We start from the raw sequence: 18,177 nt of genomic DNA on the forward strand, positions 1-18,177 counted from the left end.
TGCACCAGAACATGATCTATGACAGTTGCTCGAATGTCATTTGAAATTATTGATCTGCTTGGTCTTTGTCCTCGCCCACCACCTCTGACACGGACTCCTCTTCCTCTTCCACCTCTTCCTCTGTTCTGCTCCATTGTTGGATCAACTCATGCCATTTGCATTTGACTAGGCTTAAATACTGCTTGCTAATTGTGTGCACTGATTAGACACATGTGTTTTCAATTTTGAGTGGTAGTGTGTAAAGGATGAGAAGAGTGTGTTAGTTGTGTTTAACTTCTGTAGCCTGTGTGCACCATTCTGGGTACAAGTGTATGACACTGCAAAGTTGTGTTCTGTGTTTGAGAATATGTTTAGAGTTTTGGTAAATGGGCGATTCAGATTCACAAATTGTGTCCTAAACAGATGAATAGTGTTTAAGATTTTGACAACAGTGTGATTGATTTGATAAAAGAGTTTTGGCAGTTGCCAGTTTAGTTTTTACAATGGGATTTAGTGTTTTAGCAATTCAGAAAAACTGTAAAATGGCCGACTTCACAGAAGAAATGAATATGTTTACAGCCTGGTACAAAAAACACTCTGGTCTCAGATGATAGGTTCTATTCTGGTGTCAATTGTACGTGAGGTAAATTTTTTTACAACTCACCCATTTCAATTGTATTCTGACTTAAAATTACACATAATTATGATCGTTGCAGCTTGAGTGACAGACAGTTGACGTATCACAGCGTGAGTTTCTTGCTTCCACGATCGCCCGCCCCCCTAAACCCCGCTCATGCTCCCCCTCTTTGTATATATTTGGAGTTTTGGCAGACGTGACGCTGCCAATATGGCGGCGGTCATCACATCCCGGAACCTCCCACCGAGGGTATTGTTTGATTGAGGGACAATTATTGTTATGAGTTTTAAACTAGCTTTTAAACTAATAAAAAGGGATTCCATTTATTTATTGTATATATATATATATATTGCATTGTATTTGGTGTAAGGTGTATAGTTGGGTAAATGTAAAATGGAGGAAGAATGAGATCTGGGGATGGGAGAGGACTCCAGGTGTGGCAGCAGCTATTTAAGGCGGCCATTTTGTATTCACAGGGGTTCTTTTGTATGCTGTCAGGACCATATGCTGCCTGTGGTTCCCAGTAGTGATGGGTAGTGATGGGTTTTCGAGGCTTTGTTGAAGCCTCGACACCTGATTCAAGAAAAAGGTTCATTACTCAAGGCTTCATTGACACAGTAGCTCGAGTAGGACATCTAGTGGTGAATAAAATGAACTGCGGTGTGTGTTATTGGTTCATGGATCTTTGGGATTTGACTGCCCATGCACAGTCTCGTTCCACTACAGGTTTCACTGGTTTCAAGCTAACACAATACAGTACATATATTAAAGAAAGATGTTATTACCATTATACTAATATATTGTTTAGATGTTTAATTGCAGTAAGTAACACAAACCTAGTGACAGGGTTTTGATCCTGTGTAAAGGAGTGAAGTGTTTCATATGACGTAAGTCACATGATTTTTCCTAAAGCAGGCACTTACGTTTGAAGTGTGACTATGACGGACCTAGAAATAATATCACATTTCAGTTGCACTGCTATGGGATTTGACATGGATAATTACTGATAATATAAAATAATAATTATAATCACATATGTTGTGTTAAGAATACTTGAAATGCATAGGAAAGTCTGTTTTGGGGTTCATTGGTGATTCACATGACAAACCGAACCAATCACATGGTTCGAAGCACTCAACTGCTTCAAACGTCACTGAAGTGGTTCAAACGTCACTAGTCACGTGACCGAAGCAAGCCTCGGCACAGTGGTTCGAAACAATTGCTTTATGAGCTACCGCGCATGTGTCGAAGCCTCGGGTGTCAGAGGACCATCCTTAGTGATGGGTTTTCGAGGCTTTGTTGAAGCTTCGACACATGATTCAAGAAAATGGTTCATTACTCGAGCCTACCAAGACACAGTGCTCGAGTAGGACATCTAGTGGTGAATAAAATGCATTGCGGTGTGTGTTATTGGTTCATGGATTGGTTGGGATTTGAATTGCCGTGCAGTCTCGTTGGACTACACTACATGGTTGAATGGTTGACACAATAAAATACATTAAATTTTCAGTTTCACTGCACAAAATTGTTATACAAAGTTACATTTGAAGTGGATACATAGGGCTAATCAAACGTCCTGATTAATCCGATTAAAATGTTTAACACAATTAAAGCATTTGCGGCAGAGAACAAAGCTGGATGGTGGTGTAGGGATATCATTGTTGGTTTGGGTGCAAGAGGTTCCGGATTCGAAACCTATGATACACGAAAAAGCAAGAGGTCCTCCACACACACACACAAACAGAGAGTTTCGTCTATGCAAGAGAAACATGATCAATAACCTTTCTTCTACTAAAATGTACACAATGACAAATTGCGATTAACTGCGTTTAATGCTATGACATTCTTAGATATAAAAAATTAATTAATGTGAATTGTTTGCATCTAAGTAATATATTTAACTCATATATTATTCGTGTTTGATTGCTTTGCAGCGATCAAACTGATAAATGTATCAATGTAGCTAATATATTTCAGTAAGTAACTGATTGATCTATAACTATATATTGATATAGCTACATTGATTGCTAAGGATGTCCTATCCCTGAACACACTCGGTCCCACCAAGCGATTCACAACCCGAAACAATCACATGACTCGTATACCGTTCGAAGCACTCAACTCCTTCAAACGTCACTGAAGTGGTTCAAGCGTCACTAGTCACGTGACCGAAGCAAGCCTCGGCACAGTTCCCACTGGGAACTAAGGATGGTCCTCTGACACCCGAGGCTCCGACACATGCGCGGTAGCTCATGATGCAAAGTGATGGGCAAATGAAGCTTCATGAAGCAATGAGGCTTTCATGCCCAATGTGTTGCTCAAAGGTTCGTTACTCGACACTTCATTCAGTACTCACTAGTGACATCTGCTGTTGGAGTTAACTGTTGACTTTGACAGCCAAGTCATTCAGATCTTAGTTTTAACAAACTACCAAAATATTGCTTTATATACTCTATTTTCATTATAAAGATTTTGTCAAACCCATAAACAAGTCTTTTTCATGTCATTTTGTTACCTCTTTAGCCATCAGACTCCTCAACAGCTGACAGGAGTCTGTAAGAAATGGTCTCAGATGCCGGCTGAAGAGGCATGGACACGGATAAAGAGGCCCTGGCTGATCATGACCTGAAACTGAAGGCACTAATGTACAGATGCAGAGAGATCAAACTGAGGCTGAGCATCAGAAAGCTCCAGTTTAAAGTCAAAGAGGTCAAGTTTCATGGACACATCCTGTCAGCAGAGAGCCTACAGCCAGACCCTGAAAAAATCAGGGCGGTCCATGTGATTGGAGGCATGGCTTCGGGGTGAGCTCCAAAAGAAAGGGGCGTGTGTTTACTTTCAAAATCTGGCTGACTCTGACTGAGTTTTCAAAATCTCCTACCCTACCTATAACACAGACGTAACAGAATTATGCACAGATCTAGAAGGAGTGTCTGAGCGTTTGCTTGCCAACGCTTTCACCATTATCTCTATGGCAGGGATGTAAACAGCTGTAAACAGATCTTACCTCCATCTTCAACAAGCCCCTCCTGAGTGCACCTAAGCGCTTGCAAAGCATGGTCCTCACTGTGCAAAACTACAACCTCAATGTGATGTACAGACCTGGCCTTAGCACGCATATTAGTGACACTCTCAGCTGGGCCACAGTTCTAATGATGCATACAACCGTCATTCCATATGCACCCTGCAGAGGGCACAAGAAATCACAGAATGTATCAAGCTGACTACCTGAATGCCACTAGCCAACGCCTTACACAGATAAGGAAACACACAGAGGAGGATAACAGCCTCCAGATGTTGAAAACAGCAGTCCTGCAGGGGTGGCCGGAGCACAAGGAAGAGACCCTCTTAGCTATCAGGGAGTACTGGTCCATCAGGGATGAGATCAGTGCACAGGATGATGTGCTCTTCAGAAATCAGAGAATAATCATTTCATGATTGTTACCCCTAGAAATGCTGAAACGTGTCAGCGTAAGTCACATTGGGGGTGATGCATGCTACAGGCAGGCCAGGGACTATACTGGCCCAATATGCAGGGTGAGATAAAAGACTTTGTCAGCCAGTGCTCAGCATGCAACGGATACTCACACAAACAGCAGCAGGGAACAGTGATGTCACACACAATCCCCACACATCCAGTTCAACAATGAGACATTTAGGAAATTTACAAAAGAATGGGAATTTGAACATGTCCTGTCATCTCTGAGACACCCCAAGTCTAAAAAACGGCCAGCGCAGGTACTGATCCCTGGTTGGCTATACTGCAGTGGAGGAATACCACTACAGATGACATGCACAGTAGTCCCTCACACAGACATTTGGCCTGTAGGCTTAAATCTCCACTCCCTGTCGCTGACTCACTGTTTGTGTCATGTGTTCCAGGCGTCGCAGAAAAAATCTGAGCTAAACTTTAGAAAGCAAAGTTCCAGTATGACAGATCAGCCAGAGATCTGCCAGAACTGAATGTAGGCCAGCGTATTCTGATGCAGCCGCTGGCAGGAGACCGAACAGGCAGGTGGAGAAAAGGTGTGTGCCTCCAACAGGTGGGCCTGAGGTCATACCTAGTGAATGTAGAAGGGACTGTGTACAGACGAGTGGAAGGGGAGCAGGTTGAACAGCCTGCTTCATACTCCCCAGATACAGGGCAGCACAGGACCAGTAGTGGTAGGCTGGTGAAAATGCCAATCAGACTGAATTTGTAAAATCTGAAAATGCACTGAAATTCTATTCTATATAAGTTAGTTATCATAAGTTATGTTGAATTATAAGTTATATATAGTTATATTATTTGTTGTAACAGATGACTATAAAAGGGGAGATGTTACGAGGTTGCCCCCTTCAGTGTCACACTAATGGTACAATCAGGAGACTGGAAGTACATTGTATTTTGCTGAGTAATGCACTTTAATGCAATACATGCTTGCATGTGTCAGACAAGCATCTGCTGTGTCTTTATTTACAATAACAATCATTCACAGTCTTTTCAGAATCTTTATTTTTGCCATGAAGATAGATAGATAGAACAGTGGTTGCTTGAGTTGTTGTTTAATTAAAGAAAAGTAGCAGATTTTCAATGCAATATAAAAAACTAATAATAAAAAGATGAACAAAGAGGCGCTAATTACTGCAGGAATAACACACGCAGATATTACATGTTAAAGTATAACAGACTAGAAACTGAATGATGCTGCCAAAGTATCATTAACAATTGTCCACCTTCATGTCTGATACGGGGTGATGACCTCATACTCTGATGTCTCTGCTTTCTGTATTGACATGTACACTCTGTCCTCTTGATTTGGTTTGACCTTTTTTCTTGTGTTCCTACAAAGAGGAGAAACAACATTGTTATTATTGTTATTTAAAAGTGTCCAGTGCATTAAAGGCTTCGACACACAAGCAGGAACATACCAAAGACTCCATATGCAGATGATGCAGAGAACATTCACAGTGAGAGACACACCAGCAACAATCCAGGGAAGGACTCCACACTGAGGTCCAGCATCTAATGGAAGACCAGATGTGTTACAGATATTAGATATAAAAGCTTACATATAATACAGAATAGAAAGATCCAGGTACTAAAAATACAGATACACCAACAGGTCAGGACATCTGACTGAAGCTCACACACAGAGCCAGTCTGCATCTCTGTGATCCATGTAAATGAAACTCTGAATTTCATGAACACACTAAAAAAAGGGAGTTCCAGTCTCCATCTATACTTCTGTATCCCTGTTTGACAGAAGTTGTTTGTTTTTTAATATACAAAGTTGTGTACTTACATGTCACTGTTACAGTGACTCTTTCTGTCAGGGTGGTGGTCAGATGGTTTGCTGTGCAGATGTACTGTCCTGAATGCTCTGCTGTCACATTAGGGATGACTAGTGTAGCTGATCCAGTGCCGTTGTGCAGGATTGTGTTAGAACTAAGTTTAGTCCACATAATAACTGATGGAGGGAAACTTTCAGCACTGCAGGTCAGACTCAGAACATCTCCCTCATTAACAGATGTACAGCCGGTGATCTGAGGTTTCCTGATGTCTGTGAACATTTCAGTGTTTTAGTTCATTTAAAAATATTTAAACAGTAAATAAAGGAGGAAAATCAAATAAAAAGTAAAAGTGATACCGACATCATCAGCACTGTGTCTCACTTTCTGACACAATATTCAACAAATAAAAGATCTGAACAAAGTCTGTACATGTAGGAGAGGTTACACTGAAAGAGTTTATAAATATGACTGTTTCTGTATCAATTACCCCTTGTTGGCATTCTCTGTAAAAACAGGAACTCTGAAAATAACTCTGTGCACTCTGTGTCATTAATTTTACAACCACTGGTACTACTACTACTATTCGGTTTAATGACCTGACCTCTGAAAAGAAAAGGCCACAGTACTGTTCTGGTTTGTTAAAAGCAGAGGGTTGTGTACTCACATATCACTGTTACAGTGACGTTTCTCATCTTGTGGGTCTTGTTCAGGTGTGTAGCTGTGCACACGTACTGTCCAGAATCTTCTGCAGTCACATTATAGATGGACAAAGCTCCTGTTCTTTGGTCCTGTGTGAAGGTGTCAGTGTCTTCCTGCAGATCACTTTCAGACATTTTAGCCCATGTGATGAGTGATGGAGGGAAACTTTCAACACTGCAGGTCAGACTCAGAGTCTCACCCTCAGTCACTTTTCTGCTCCCTGTGATTTGAACTTCCTTCACATCTATAAGACATAAACACACAGTATGTAGCTTCCAGACAGCCTGCAGACACACTGTACAAACACTGTAGTACTCACAGCTCACGTTCACAGTCTGAGTCTCCTCTGTAGTTATGTCACCTCTGAAGCTGACCGTACAGGTGACACGGGTGCTGTGGTGTTCAGCTAAAGGGTTAAAGGTCAAAGCCGAGGTGTGTCTCTGTGTCTCTTCACTCTTATAGGCAGTGGTTTTTCCTCTCCATGACCAGGTGAATTTAGGAGCAGATCCAGAGCAGAGACCAGGAGCAGTGCAGGTCAGGGTGCTCTGCTGTCCGGCTGTCAGTGGAGGAATCACCACTGTGGGCTTCTGACTCAGACCTGATGGAAACACAGAGCAGAGTGGGGTCAGGTGGACAGTCTGAAGGTCAGCATTCAATAAACATTTCAATGAAACAATAAGTGTTTTAACTGCTGCAGCTCCTACTGTCTGCAAACAGAGGACCACCAATGACAAAAGTTACTTTATGATTCATCAAGAGTATAAATAACTTTTCATACCTTTAACAGTGACAGCTGCTTTTGAAGCAAAGGTAAACGCTTCACTCTGTTTGGAACCTTCAACTCTGAGCTGATAAAATCCAGAATCAGACTCTCTGAGATCATTAATCATGATGCTGCAGTGTCTCTGACTCACATCAGGCTCCAAAAGTGACACTCGACCTCTGAACTCAGACTGAATTGATTGACTCTTGTTGGTGTGAAATATTCTGTTAGAATCCCATAATGTTTCTTCAGCTGTTTTACATTTGGACCAAATGACATGTCTGGGTGTAAAGATGGTGGTGACAGAACACGGTATCACAACACAGAGTCCAGCCTCTGCTGTTAGTTCTCCCTCACTGAGAGTGACACAGTATCCTTGCTGTGGACAGTGCTGTTGTCCCCAAACTGAAGCACCTGTTCATGTAAACAAGGAGACAGAGACAGAGACAGAGACAGTCTTTAAGAGGACACAATGGTATCTATCAGCTTCTTATTTACAAGGATCACATCTCAGGATTTACATATTTCAGAGTCATGTGTTAAATTAATATTAAAGCAAACACAGAGTAGCTGATCATCCTCATATAAAATGTGATATGAAGGACTGAAAAATCAAACTTTTTTCTAAGAAACTGAGTTACATACAGTCACATACCTGTGTCAGCACTGATCCCAGACAGGAACACAGTCGTCCAAATGAGAAGAAACATCCTGATTCAGAACAGATTCCACTCTAAAATGTATCTGTGTGTGTATATTCTGAATAAATTCTGCTGCCACTCTTCAGGTTGAGTCCTTTCAAATGAAACATATGAGCATATTTGTCAGGCTGCATCTGTATGTGTGAAGAGGAAGTCTTCTTCAGCCATCATCAACAACCAATCACAGACTGACTGCAAAGAAAAGTAGAACTTTTTAAGTGGTGGATAAAGTAGCTATTAAAACAGCCAGTATTCTTTTAAGGCTGCTTGATAACAACAGAGCTATATTTTGATATAATGTTTTTTCAATACAACTTTTGATGCCTTTTATTGATTCAGCTCTGGTTTCAGCATCAGGGAAGTCACACATTGTCATGTTGCCTTATGTGATACAGCTGCATTCAGTGTCTTTTATAGCTTCTTTTTCACACCATGGTATCAGTATGATTATCAGAATATGTCTCTAACAGGCCTGCATCTTTAAACTTAACTATAGAGAGTGCAAACATGGCAGAGCTTCAGGCTGGCAGCACTGTGCAGCATCACAGTATTAACTGTAGAGCCAGTGGTTCTGTGGGAAAACACAGCCTCTTCCCCAGAGCTGTGAAATCCATCACCCCATTTCCCCATACACATCCCACCCACCCAAAGACTGAGCATTAACCTCTGCACACAGACACTCTGCACTTTAAAACATTAATACTGTCACGACCTGGTGTTATTTCTGGTTTTGTTTTATTGTTTTGGGTTTTTAGTTTAATCTGTGTTTAGTTATTGTTATTTTCCTGTAGTTCTAGTGTTTTGTTTCTCTGGGTTTTTGTTTAGTCCTTGTGTCTTGTTTGTCTTGTCTTGTGCTTCCTGTTTTACTTTGGTAGTCCTGTCCTCCCAGTGCATTGTCTTTTACTTGAGTTTTGCTTCCTGTGGTTTCCCTCCTTGTTTGATTACCTGCCCTGCCCTCATGTGTCACCTGTGTCTCGATGTCTTCCCTGGCCCTTGTGTATTTAGTCTTTGTCTTCCCTGCACTCTCTGCCAGTTTGTCTCATCATTCGTGGTGTGTGTGTTTCATCGTTCATCCTAGATTACTTTGCCATGCCATGCTTTTTCAACCTGTCTCCCATTATTCTTTGTTAAGGGACTTTGTTTTTTGCCTCGGTGAGTTTTTCCACATCTAGAGTGATTTTGTGTTTTAGTACTTTGGACTTTGCCCTCCTGGCCTGTAATAAAGACTTTGTTTTGCCACGTGACCACTTTGTGATTCTGCATCTGTGTCTGCTTCACCCTCACAAACCCTGACAAATACCCTGCATTTTGTACTATATATTCATACTGTTCACTTTGAAAATTTCATTTGCACTGTTAGTTTTACTCTTTTTATTCTTTATTCTATTTCATATTTATCTAGGTATATTTTAAGCATGTCTCTTTTTTTTAATTTTGTGTCCAACTGTGTGCCTAAGCCACGAGCTGCTCTTGACTCTTGATTCTTGAGTCTCTGTTTTAAACTGACTCTTCCTTGTCTCTGTACTTCCTCTGTCTTTAATGCAAAGGTGTTAAGTACATTTCTCTGAATAATAAAACACTGACAGACAGTATGACTTCCGTCAAGACTGCTTCACTTTGTAGGCACAATTCAAATAGTATTTACATACATTGATCAAACAGTGAGAGTATGGAAAATCAATTTTCAGCTGGAGGCAGTCATCCTAAAAATATAACTCACAGGTGTACAGCAGGGTCTGGGGTCTCTGTTAAATGGTGTATTAGCCCTTTAACCAGCTCTCTCTGTAACTATGTCTCATCCTGATAGCAACTCAGCAATGTGTATGATATATTCATAACAATAATCAATGATTTTTATTGTTGCTGTACATTGAAGGCTACTTTCTGGTTTCAGCATCACAGAAGTCACACATGACCTAATATGGAATCACTCACAGTGTCTCTGGTTACTTCCTGTTCACACCAAATTATCTCTGTATGTTGACCGCTATTTACATCTTTGTGTAGAAAACTTTCCAATGCAACATATCAGCATATTTTTCCAGCTGCATTTGTATGTGTATTTGTGTTTGTAGTACCATTTGAATACAGTGGATGCGATGGAAACATTTATGCTGCACGTATTGACAACTTCAGCTTCTTGCATCCTCTTTAAAATAGCCTCATGTATCTGGAACAGCATGAGATCTAAGAAAGGTTGCTCACATGATTCTTCATTTAAACATCCACTAAAAAGGCATCACAGCCTCATGTCTGAAGGCTTCCTGTTCACATTTTGAGTTGTTAAGATTACTTTTAAGATTAGATCTGAGCTGTCTGACACCCTCTCATTTCCTCATTCATACTGTACAAAACACTGAGCAGAGCACATAAGAGCACTCACTAAACACACAGCAAACACTTTGTACATAAAACTAAAGAACAAATAAGTCAGCTTGTAGTTTACAATATATACCATTATAACTTCTTTACAAGCACCAAACATGTCAACTACCTGGACATTAGAGCTATGAAAAGAATAAAGCTGCGTTCAAGAGCTTACAGCACACTGACTATAGTGCAAGTCCCAGCCAGATGGTAGAGAGGACTGTTACTCATTAATCACAATGAGGCTCCATCATCAGTCCATCACATCGATCCACACAGTCCTTATTGTACATGATTTCCTTCACATTAGAGTACACGGCCTCGTCCCCTCTGTTCTCTTCTTCTGAGACACAATGTCTGGTCTCCTCATCCTCCTCCACCATCACCTCCTCCTCTTTCCTCTCCAATGTTTCTCCTTCCTCTCCAGCATCCTCTTTCTTTTCCTCTCTTACCTGCCTCTTTACTTCAGAGTACTCCGTCTCTGTGCTCTCTTGCTTCCTCCTTGCCACCTCGCTGGGTCTCATCCTTTTCAGCAGGGAGAAGTCAATGCTGGCGTACTCCACATCTTTTGGGCCACTGTTCAGTTCAGTGTCTGTCGTCCCTCTGTCCACAGCTCCATTCTCATGTACCTGTCAGGTACACAGAAGATGATACAAGTCCAAGAATGTGCACATTAACTGTGAAATGTCTGATATATTTACATCACTGCCAACCACTGATTCATCAGCTTGAAGGAAGGAACTCAAAGATACTGCAACCAATACATTGATGTTAAGAACCTTTTAATGAAATTGCATTGTGGACAGACTGAGACTGAACTGGTCAGACCACATTAGAAGGTGACAACATTGTTTCAGTAGTGTGTACCCATGTGTGTTCTCAGCCACACTGAAGGATCGTCTAATGAACTGATGACGGCTGCTTAAGCAGAAGTAGCTATATAAACATATGAACACACATACCAGCATGTTGCCTTGTGGGATTATCATCTCCATAGTCTCATCCACATTTTCAGACTTTTTCTGTTTGTGTCTGGAGAAAAATATATTTGTGCAGCAACAATGTGAATGTATGTATAGAAATATAATCCACAAAACGATGAATTAAAACAACAGCATACCTGTGGCATTTTATAGCCAAACAGCAAACAACTGCTGACAGAACGACTCCAATTAAAAACGCAATGATGACTTCCAGCCTTGAAGCAGTTTGGAAGATTTCTTCTGATTTACCTGCAATCAGAAAGATGAAAAATACAGGTGTGTATTTGTAATAACTTGTACACTGGTTGCCTACAGAGGATAAAACAGAGATACTAAAAATATCATAAAGTGGTCAAAAGTAGCAGAAGTGCTGAAGATGAGAGGACGTACCGGCCTCAGGCAACTTTGTCTGAATGGTGAGGTTTGCTTTTACTTCTCTGTCCTTATTGCTGGCCACACATTCAACAGCAGTGTTACCATGGTTTCTCACAGTAACAGTGCTGTTGACTGTCTGCTTTGACACAGAGGTCACGACAGAGTACTGAGTGTGGTCCTCCAGCAGCGGCCATTTGAAGGTGGGTAAAGGAAACCCCTCACTGACACACCAACAGGTCAGGACATCTGACTGAAGCTCACACACAGAGCCAGTCTGGATCTCTGTGATCCCTGCAGATACATACCAGAACACAGTGTGTCAACTCAAAATGGTGAATGGCATGAAGGTGCAGGGCAAAGGTTTGCAGCATAGAAAGATATTTAAACATCTGTGAGCAGTGTTAATATACATGTACTTACATGTCACTGTTACAGTGACTCTTTCTGTCAGGGTGGTGTTCAGATGGTTTGCTGTGCAGATGTACTGTCCTGAACGCTCTGCTGTCACATTAGGGATGACTAGTGTAGCTGATCCAGTGCCGTTGTGCAGGGTTGTATTAGAACTAAGTTTAGTCCACGTAATAACTGATGGAGGGAAACTTTCAGCACTGCAGGTCAGACTCAGAACATCTCCCTCATTAACAGCTGTAGAGCCGCTGATCTGAGGTTTCCTGATGTCTGTGAACATTTCAGTGTTTTAGTTCATTTAAAATATTTAAATAGGAATTAAAATTAAAAACAAGGAGAAAAATCAAATAAAAAGTAAAACTGACACTGACATCATGACCACTGTGTCTCACTTTCTCACAGAATATTTTGTTTTGATTCTTTCTATACCATATACCATACATACACTATATATATATATATATATATATATATCAATTACCCCTTGTTGGCATTCTCTGTAAAAACAGGAACTCTGAAAATAACTGTGCACTGTCAGTTCCAACATATTCCAAAGTAGGCCTATTCAGTTTAATGACCTGACCTCTGAAAAGAAAAGGCCACAGTACTGTTCTGGTTTGTTAAAAGCAGAGGGTTGTGTACTCACATATCACTGTTACAGTGACGTTTCTCATCTTGTGGGTCTTGTTCAGGTGTGTAGCTGTGCACACGTACTGTCCAGAATCCTCTGCAGTCACATTATAGATGGACAAAGCTCCTGTTCTTTGGTCCTGTGTGAAGGTGTCAGTGTCTTCCTGCAGATCACTTTCAGACATTTTAGCCCATGTGATGAGTGATGGAGGGAAACTTTCAACACTGCAGGTCAGACTCAGAGTCTCACCCTCAGTCACTTTTCTGCTCCCTGTGATTTGAACTTCCTTCACATCTATAAGACATAAACACACAGTATGTAGCTTCCAGACAGCCTGCAGACACACTGTACAAACACTGTAGTACTCACAGCTCACGTTCACAGTCTGAGTCTCCTCTGTAGTTATGTCACCTCTGAAGCTGATCGTACAGGTGACATTGGTGCTGTGGTGTTCAGCTAAAGGGTTAAAGGTCAAAGCTGAGGTGTGTCTCTGTGTACCAGCAGTCACATTCTCAGTCTTGAATTCAGTGGTGTTTCCTGTGATGTAAGAGTCATTATTTCTCTTTCCTCTCCATGACCAGGTGAATTTAGGAGCAGATCCAGAGCAGAGACCAGGAGCAGTGCAGGTCAGGGTGCTCTGCTGTCCCGCTGTCAGTGGAGGAATCACCACTGTGGGCTTCTGACTCAGACCTGATGGAAACACAGAGCAGAGTGGGATCAGGTGGACAGTCTGAAGGTCAGCATTCAATAAACATTTCAATGAAACAATAAGTGTTAGCTTTAACTGCTGCAGCTCCTACTGTCTGCAAACAGAGGACCATCAATGACAAAAGTTACTTTAGGATTCATCAAGATTATAAATAACTTTTCATACCTTTAACAGTGACAGCTGCTTTTGAAGTGAAGGTAAATACATCACTCTGTTTGGAACCTTTAACTCTGAGCTGATAAAATCCAGAATCAGACTCTCTGAGATCATTAATCATGATGCTGCAGTTTCTCTGACTCACATCAGGCTCCAAAAGTGACACTCGACCTCTGAACTCAGACTGAACTGATTGACTCTTGTCGGTGTGAAATATTCTGTTAGTACACCATCTTTGATCAGCTGTTTTACATTTCAACCAAATGACATGTGTGGGTGTAAAGATGGTGGTGAAAGAACACGGTATCACAACACAGAGTCCAGCCTCTGCTGTTAGTTCTCCCTCACTGAGAGTGACACAGTATCCTTCTTGTTGACAGTGCTGTTGTCCCCAAACTGAAGCACCTGTTCATGTAAACAAGGAGACACAGACAGAGACAGAGACAGTCTTTAAGAGGACACAATGACATTTAACAAGTGAAGACAAAAGGCTAGTGGCAGTTTTGTTGTCATTAGCATTAGATGACAACAACATCTGTCATGATTCTGTTTTGTTTTGTAATTTAATTTTAAAGTTATCTTAGTGCGATCTGATTTGTTATGGTGTGTTTTCACTGTTTCTTTGTTATCCTGCTTTTTGCTTCTGATTTAACCCTTTGTTTCTTTATTATTTCTGGTGTTTTGTGAATTAACCCCTCACTTCTTGGTTATCTTGGTATGATTTGGTTTTCATGATGTGTTTAATTGCCCCGTTTCTGTGTTATGTTTCCTGTGGTTTAGTCTTGCTTCCTGTTTTATTTCAATAGTCTCGTCTTCCTTGTGTTTTCCCACATGTTTTACTTCCTCTTGTGTCTTCCCGCTTTGTGTGATTGTCTGCCCTCCCCTGATTGTGTTCACTTGTGTCTTGTCCCCTTTGCTTGTGTCTCTCTGTCTTGCTTGTACCCTGTGAGATCTCTGTTTTGTCACTGTGAGGTTCTGTGCTCTGTTTATTTGTTCTTCTGTGTCTTCCAGCCCCATGGTTATATTGGATTCCCTGTGCTTTGGTTTGTTGCAGTTTTTTTTTTCTTTGTTTGTACCTTGTGGGTTTTGAACTTTTGAGTTTTCTGGATTTTGGCCTTTTGTTTAATAAGGACTTTTGAACTGCATCTGCATCTGAGTCCTACCTTTTGCTAAGATTTCTGACAACAACAAAATATGTTTTAATTTTTTACATATCACATTTAAAATTCATTATATTTAGAAAAATGTTTGTGTGCAAGGTGTGAAGGTCTAAAAAAATATACACATTCTGAAGGATGTTCAGTGGCACAACAACAGTTCTGATGTTTGCGTCTTGACGGTCACATACCTGTGTCAGCACTGATCTCACACAAGAGCACAGTGGACCAAAGGAGAAGAAACATCCTGATCCAGAGCAGACTGGAAGTGAATTAAAGTCAGACGTTAAAAAGACACTTCTGTATCTCCACATATCATGTAGCTGACACTTTAAAGTCTTTGACTCCTTAACTCTTTCTTTCCCTCTCCTCGACAGCTGACAGGAGTCTGTAACAATGGACCCTTGCTCAGACTGTTTACATTTTTCAGTAGCACACCAACTGTAATATTGTTTACTGTTCATGCACCTTCATATGCAACAACTGCACATGTATCATACTGTTTCTCTCCCCTGACATTCTCTGCTCGATATTTCACAGCAGATCACACTTTTATGTATATAGCTTTACTTACTTTACTTATTCATAGTTTGTGTTTTATGTTTATATACATGACAATAAATACTTTGAATCTTTCCCACAAGAAATGTTAACAGTTATGTTTTTACCTCTATCTGCTGTCCTGCACTCTCCTCCAGACCAACGATCTCCTCTGATGTCTGATAAATGTTCCTTCCCCTTTGTGATAAATTTAGGGAAGTCTTTCAATTTACAAAGTCATGCTTTTCTTTGACTTTCACATGTTGTTGTTGTTTAAAAGCTAATAATGATTCTTATAACACAATTTCTAAAACAATTAATAGTTACAGCAAAATCACTCACTCAGTTTACAAAACTAAAAGCAAGAACACTGCTTTACACTCAGTTTGCACTTTTTTAACACACAATTTGCAATTGTATAAATATAATCCACTTCACAGCACTCTTTTTGCTGAACTGTAAACACAACTCACTGCTTTACACACAATTTCCAAATGATCAACACACTCCTAGTAAAACTATACACATTTATGGCTGGTATTTACACTATTTTGCCAACTGTCTGGCTACACTGTCACATGTGAGAACTGTTTTACATCATTAGTTCACTTTGCAATCAGCATGAGCTCTGTAAATAAGACACAGGTAAGCTTCAGTGTGGAGAACAATGGAGGGAGAAGAAGACTGAGAAGAGTGAGAATTAGAGGAGGATGAGGACATGAAGAAGCAGGAGGAAGAGGAGGACGAAGACTAGGAGGTGAATTTAGAGGAAGAGGATGAGAAGAGGATTGAGGAAGTGTAAGAAGAAATGTAGCTCTCAGCGTAAGTTCAATCAGGAAGACTCTATTTCCCATCATTCACCATTTATCCCTATCCGCTTCCTAATCTTTCTCCCTCTATCCCTCACTCCTCTGCTCCCCCTCTCTTCCGCTCACTTAGTCAGGTGCTTACAGTTTTTTCTGATTGCTTAAACACTATCAATGATTCTTATAGCACAATTTCTAAAACTATTAATAGTTTTAGCAAAATCACTCACTGGGTTTGCAAAACTAAAAGCAAAAAAACTGCTTTACACTCAGTTTGCACTTTTGTAACACACAATTTGCAATTGTATAAATATAATCCACCTCACAGCACTCTTTTTGCTGAACTGTAAACACAACTCACTGCTTAACACACAACTTCCAAATGATCAACACACTCCTAGTAAAACTACACACATTTATGGCTGGTATTTACACTATTTTGCCAACTGTCTGGCTACACTGTCACATGTGAGAACTGTTTTACATCATTAGTTCACTTTGTAATCAGCATGAGCTCTGTAAATAAGCCACAGGTAAGCTTCAGTGTGGAGAACAATGGAGGGAGAAGGAGACTGAGAAGAGTGAGAATTAGAGGAGGATGAGGACATGAGGAAGCAGGAGGAAGAGGAGGAGGACGAAGACTAGGAGGTGAATTTAGAGGAAGAGGACGAGGAGGTGAAGGAGGAAGAGTAAGAAGAAATAGAATAGCTACAATAGTGGATCATGTGATCAACCATGGAATGACCCTGTGGGAAGCTGCCAACGGGTTCAGCCTGAGCCGCTACACTGTAGCAAGCATCATAAGGACATATTGATGAGAATGGGTTAGTACAGTTCCCTCACACTAAGTTTTGTAGGTGTACCATACTCTAATGAGAAAAACAATACTGTACATGTAAAACTGAAACTGTTACTCCACAGAATTACTAGACATCCAGCATCTGGAAGGAGGCATGCGAGGATATGGACCAGGCATCATGTCAGGCCTGGATATGGCACTCCAGGAGACATGTTCCCCGGTGACTTGGACTAGAAGACATTGCATGAGACGATGAAATTCTGTGGCCGGACCCAGAGAGACAATGAGACTGATTTTCTCTCTCTCTCTCTCTTTCAGTGAAATTGTATGTTTTCTTGTGTTTGTTTTGATGTGTGTGAATAAACATTCATACTTGAAATTTGAATCCCTGTGTTTATAGAACTATTTATGACAAAAGTTTGACCTCACATGGACAGACCTTGTGCACAGAGAAAGCAGAAGCCAGATGTGTTTTCAGTTAATACCATCAGTGTGTAGTTGGCACATTGTGTGCTTAGTAATATGATGGTTTGTGTTAACTGTGTGGTACAAAAATACAATTTTTACAAAGGTTTGAAGAGTTAAGCAAGATGTATTAGCTTTTGCAAGAGATCTACAATGTTTTGCTGATTTGGTGTAAGGTTTTTTTATTTGTGTGTAGAGTTTTGCACAAATAGCCAATAGTTACAGAAATGTGCTTAAGCAATCAGAAAAAACTGTAATAGAAAGCACCTCCCTCACCAATCAGCTGTCGCTTTCTATCCCTCTCCTGACCAATCACAGCTTAGCACGAAATTTAAAAGTCTTCGTCTCTTCTCCAGCTGTCTTCTGATCGAACCCGGCAACGATTCTGCGCTGCTCTACGCTGCAATCAACTGGCATTATTCCTCCTTCTGAACTCACTTAATCCAACATCAGATCCAAATTCCGTCTCCCCTGCACCCGCGCCGGCAGCGGCTCCCGCGGCCGGTAAAAGGAGCGAGAAGTCAGCCTCCTCTGCTCCCAGGGCTAAACGAAGGAACGCATACTCTCCCGCTGCCGCTACTCCACTTATTCCCTCGACACGCTCAATCAAACACTTCAGTGCCAGTCTTTGTTTCTTCAATCAGTCGACCTCCACCTGAAGGCAGTCGTAGAGTCCACATCTCCTGCTCCTGCGGTCTCTGCCGATCCAGCCGCTTGATCTCAGCCGC

The 18,177-nt window shown here is 41.0% G+C and overlaps 2 protein-coding genes across 3 annotated transcripts in view; both read right to left on the reverse strand.

Moving 5' to 3' along the window:
• Nucleotides 1-5,621: 5,621 nt before the first annotated feature.
• On the reverse strand, nt 5,622-8,062 carry LOC114448416 (sialic acid-binding Ig-like lectin 14). The gene is made up of 5 exons (XM_028425334.1): nt 8,008-8,062; nt 7,368-7,766; nt 6,909-7,187; nt 5,898-6,159; nt 5,622-5,790 (listed from the first exon to the last, which is right to left on the reverse strand). Exons 1-5 carry the CDS (start codon nt 8,060-8,062, stop codon nt 5,622-5,624), a joined length of 1,164 nt encoding a protein of 387 aa, XP_028281135.1.
• A 2,536-nt stretch (nt 8,063-10,598) lies between these two features.
• The window catches only part of LOC114448101 (sialic acid-binding Ig-like lectin 5), a 96,256-nt gene continuing 88,677 nt past the window's right edge, over nt 10,599-18,177 (reverse strand). The window contains exons 1-10 of one of the 2 annotated variants that reach the window (XM_028424819.1): nt 15,508-15,574; nt 15,031-15,101; nt 13,692-14,087; nt 13,187-13,507; nt 12,833-13,111; nt 12,199-12,456; nt 11,794-12,069; nt 11,541-11,652; nt 11,383-11,452; nt 10,599-11,049 (exon numbers count right to left, since the gene is read on the reverse strand). In XM_028424819.1, coding sequence (XP_028280620.1) covers nt 10,651-11,049; nt 11,383-11,452; nt 11,541-11,652; nt 11,794-12,069; nt 12,199-12,456; nt 12,833-13,111; nt 13,187-13,507; nt 13,692-14,087; nt 15,031-15,085 — 2,166 coding nt within the window. In that variant the 5' untranslated portion in view covers nt 15,086-15,101; nt 15,508-15,574 and the 3' untranslated portion in view covers nt 10,599-10,650. Of the gene's footprint in view, nt 11,050-11,382; nt 11,453-11,540; nt 11,653-11,793; nt 12,070-12,198; nt 12,457-12,832; nt 13,112-13,186; nt 13,508-13,691; nt 14,088-15,030; nt 15,102-15,507; nt 15,575-18,177 lie in introns of those variants that run through there. The other variant, XM_028424820.1, reaches the window with a different exon arrangement.

Source organism: Parambassis ranga, chromosome 16, assembly GCF_900634625.1.
Source record: "Parambassis ranga chromosome 16, fParRan2.1, whole genome shotgun sequence".
In the NCBI taxonomy this organism is placed as follows: Eukaryota; Metazoa; Chordata; class Actinopteri; family Ambassidae; genus Parambassis; species Parambassis ranga.

What these genes read in the sequence shown, in the direction of transcription:
- LOC114448416 (XM_028425334.1), bottom strand. Translation starts at nt 8,062, where the DNA reads ATGTTTCTTCTCATTTGGACGACTGTGTTCCTGTCTGGGATCAGTGCT. An exon ending in AGCAGCTGTCACTGTTAAAG is followed by an intron (nt 7,188 to 7,367) that starts GTATGAAAAGTT and finishes TGTTTCCATCAG; the next exon opens with GTCTGAGTCAGAAGCCCACA. An exon ending in ACTGTAACAGTGACATGTAA is followed by an intron (nt 5,791 to 5,897) that starts GTACACAACTTT and finishes CATGAAATTCAG; the next exon opens with AGTTTCATTTACATGGATCA.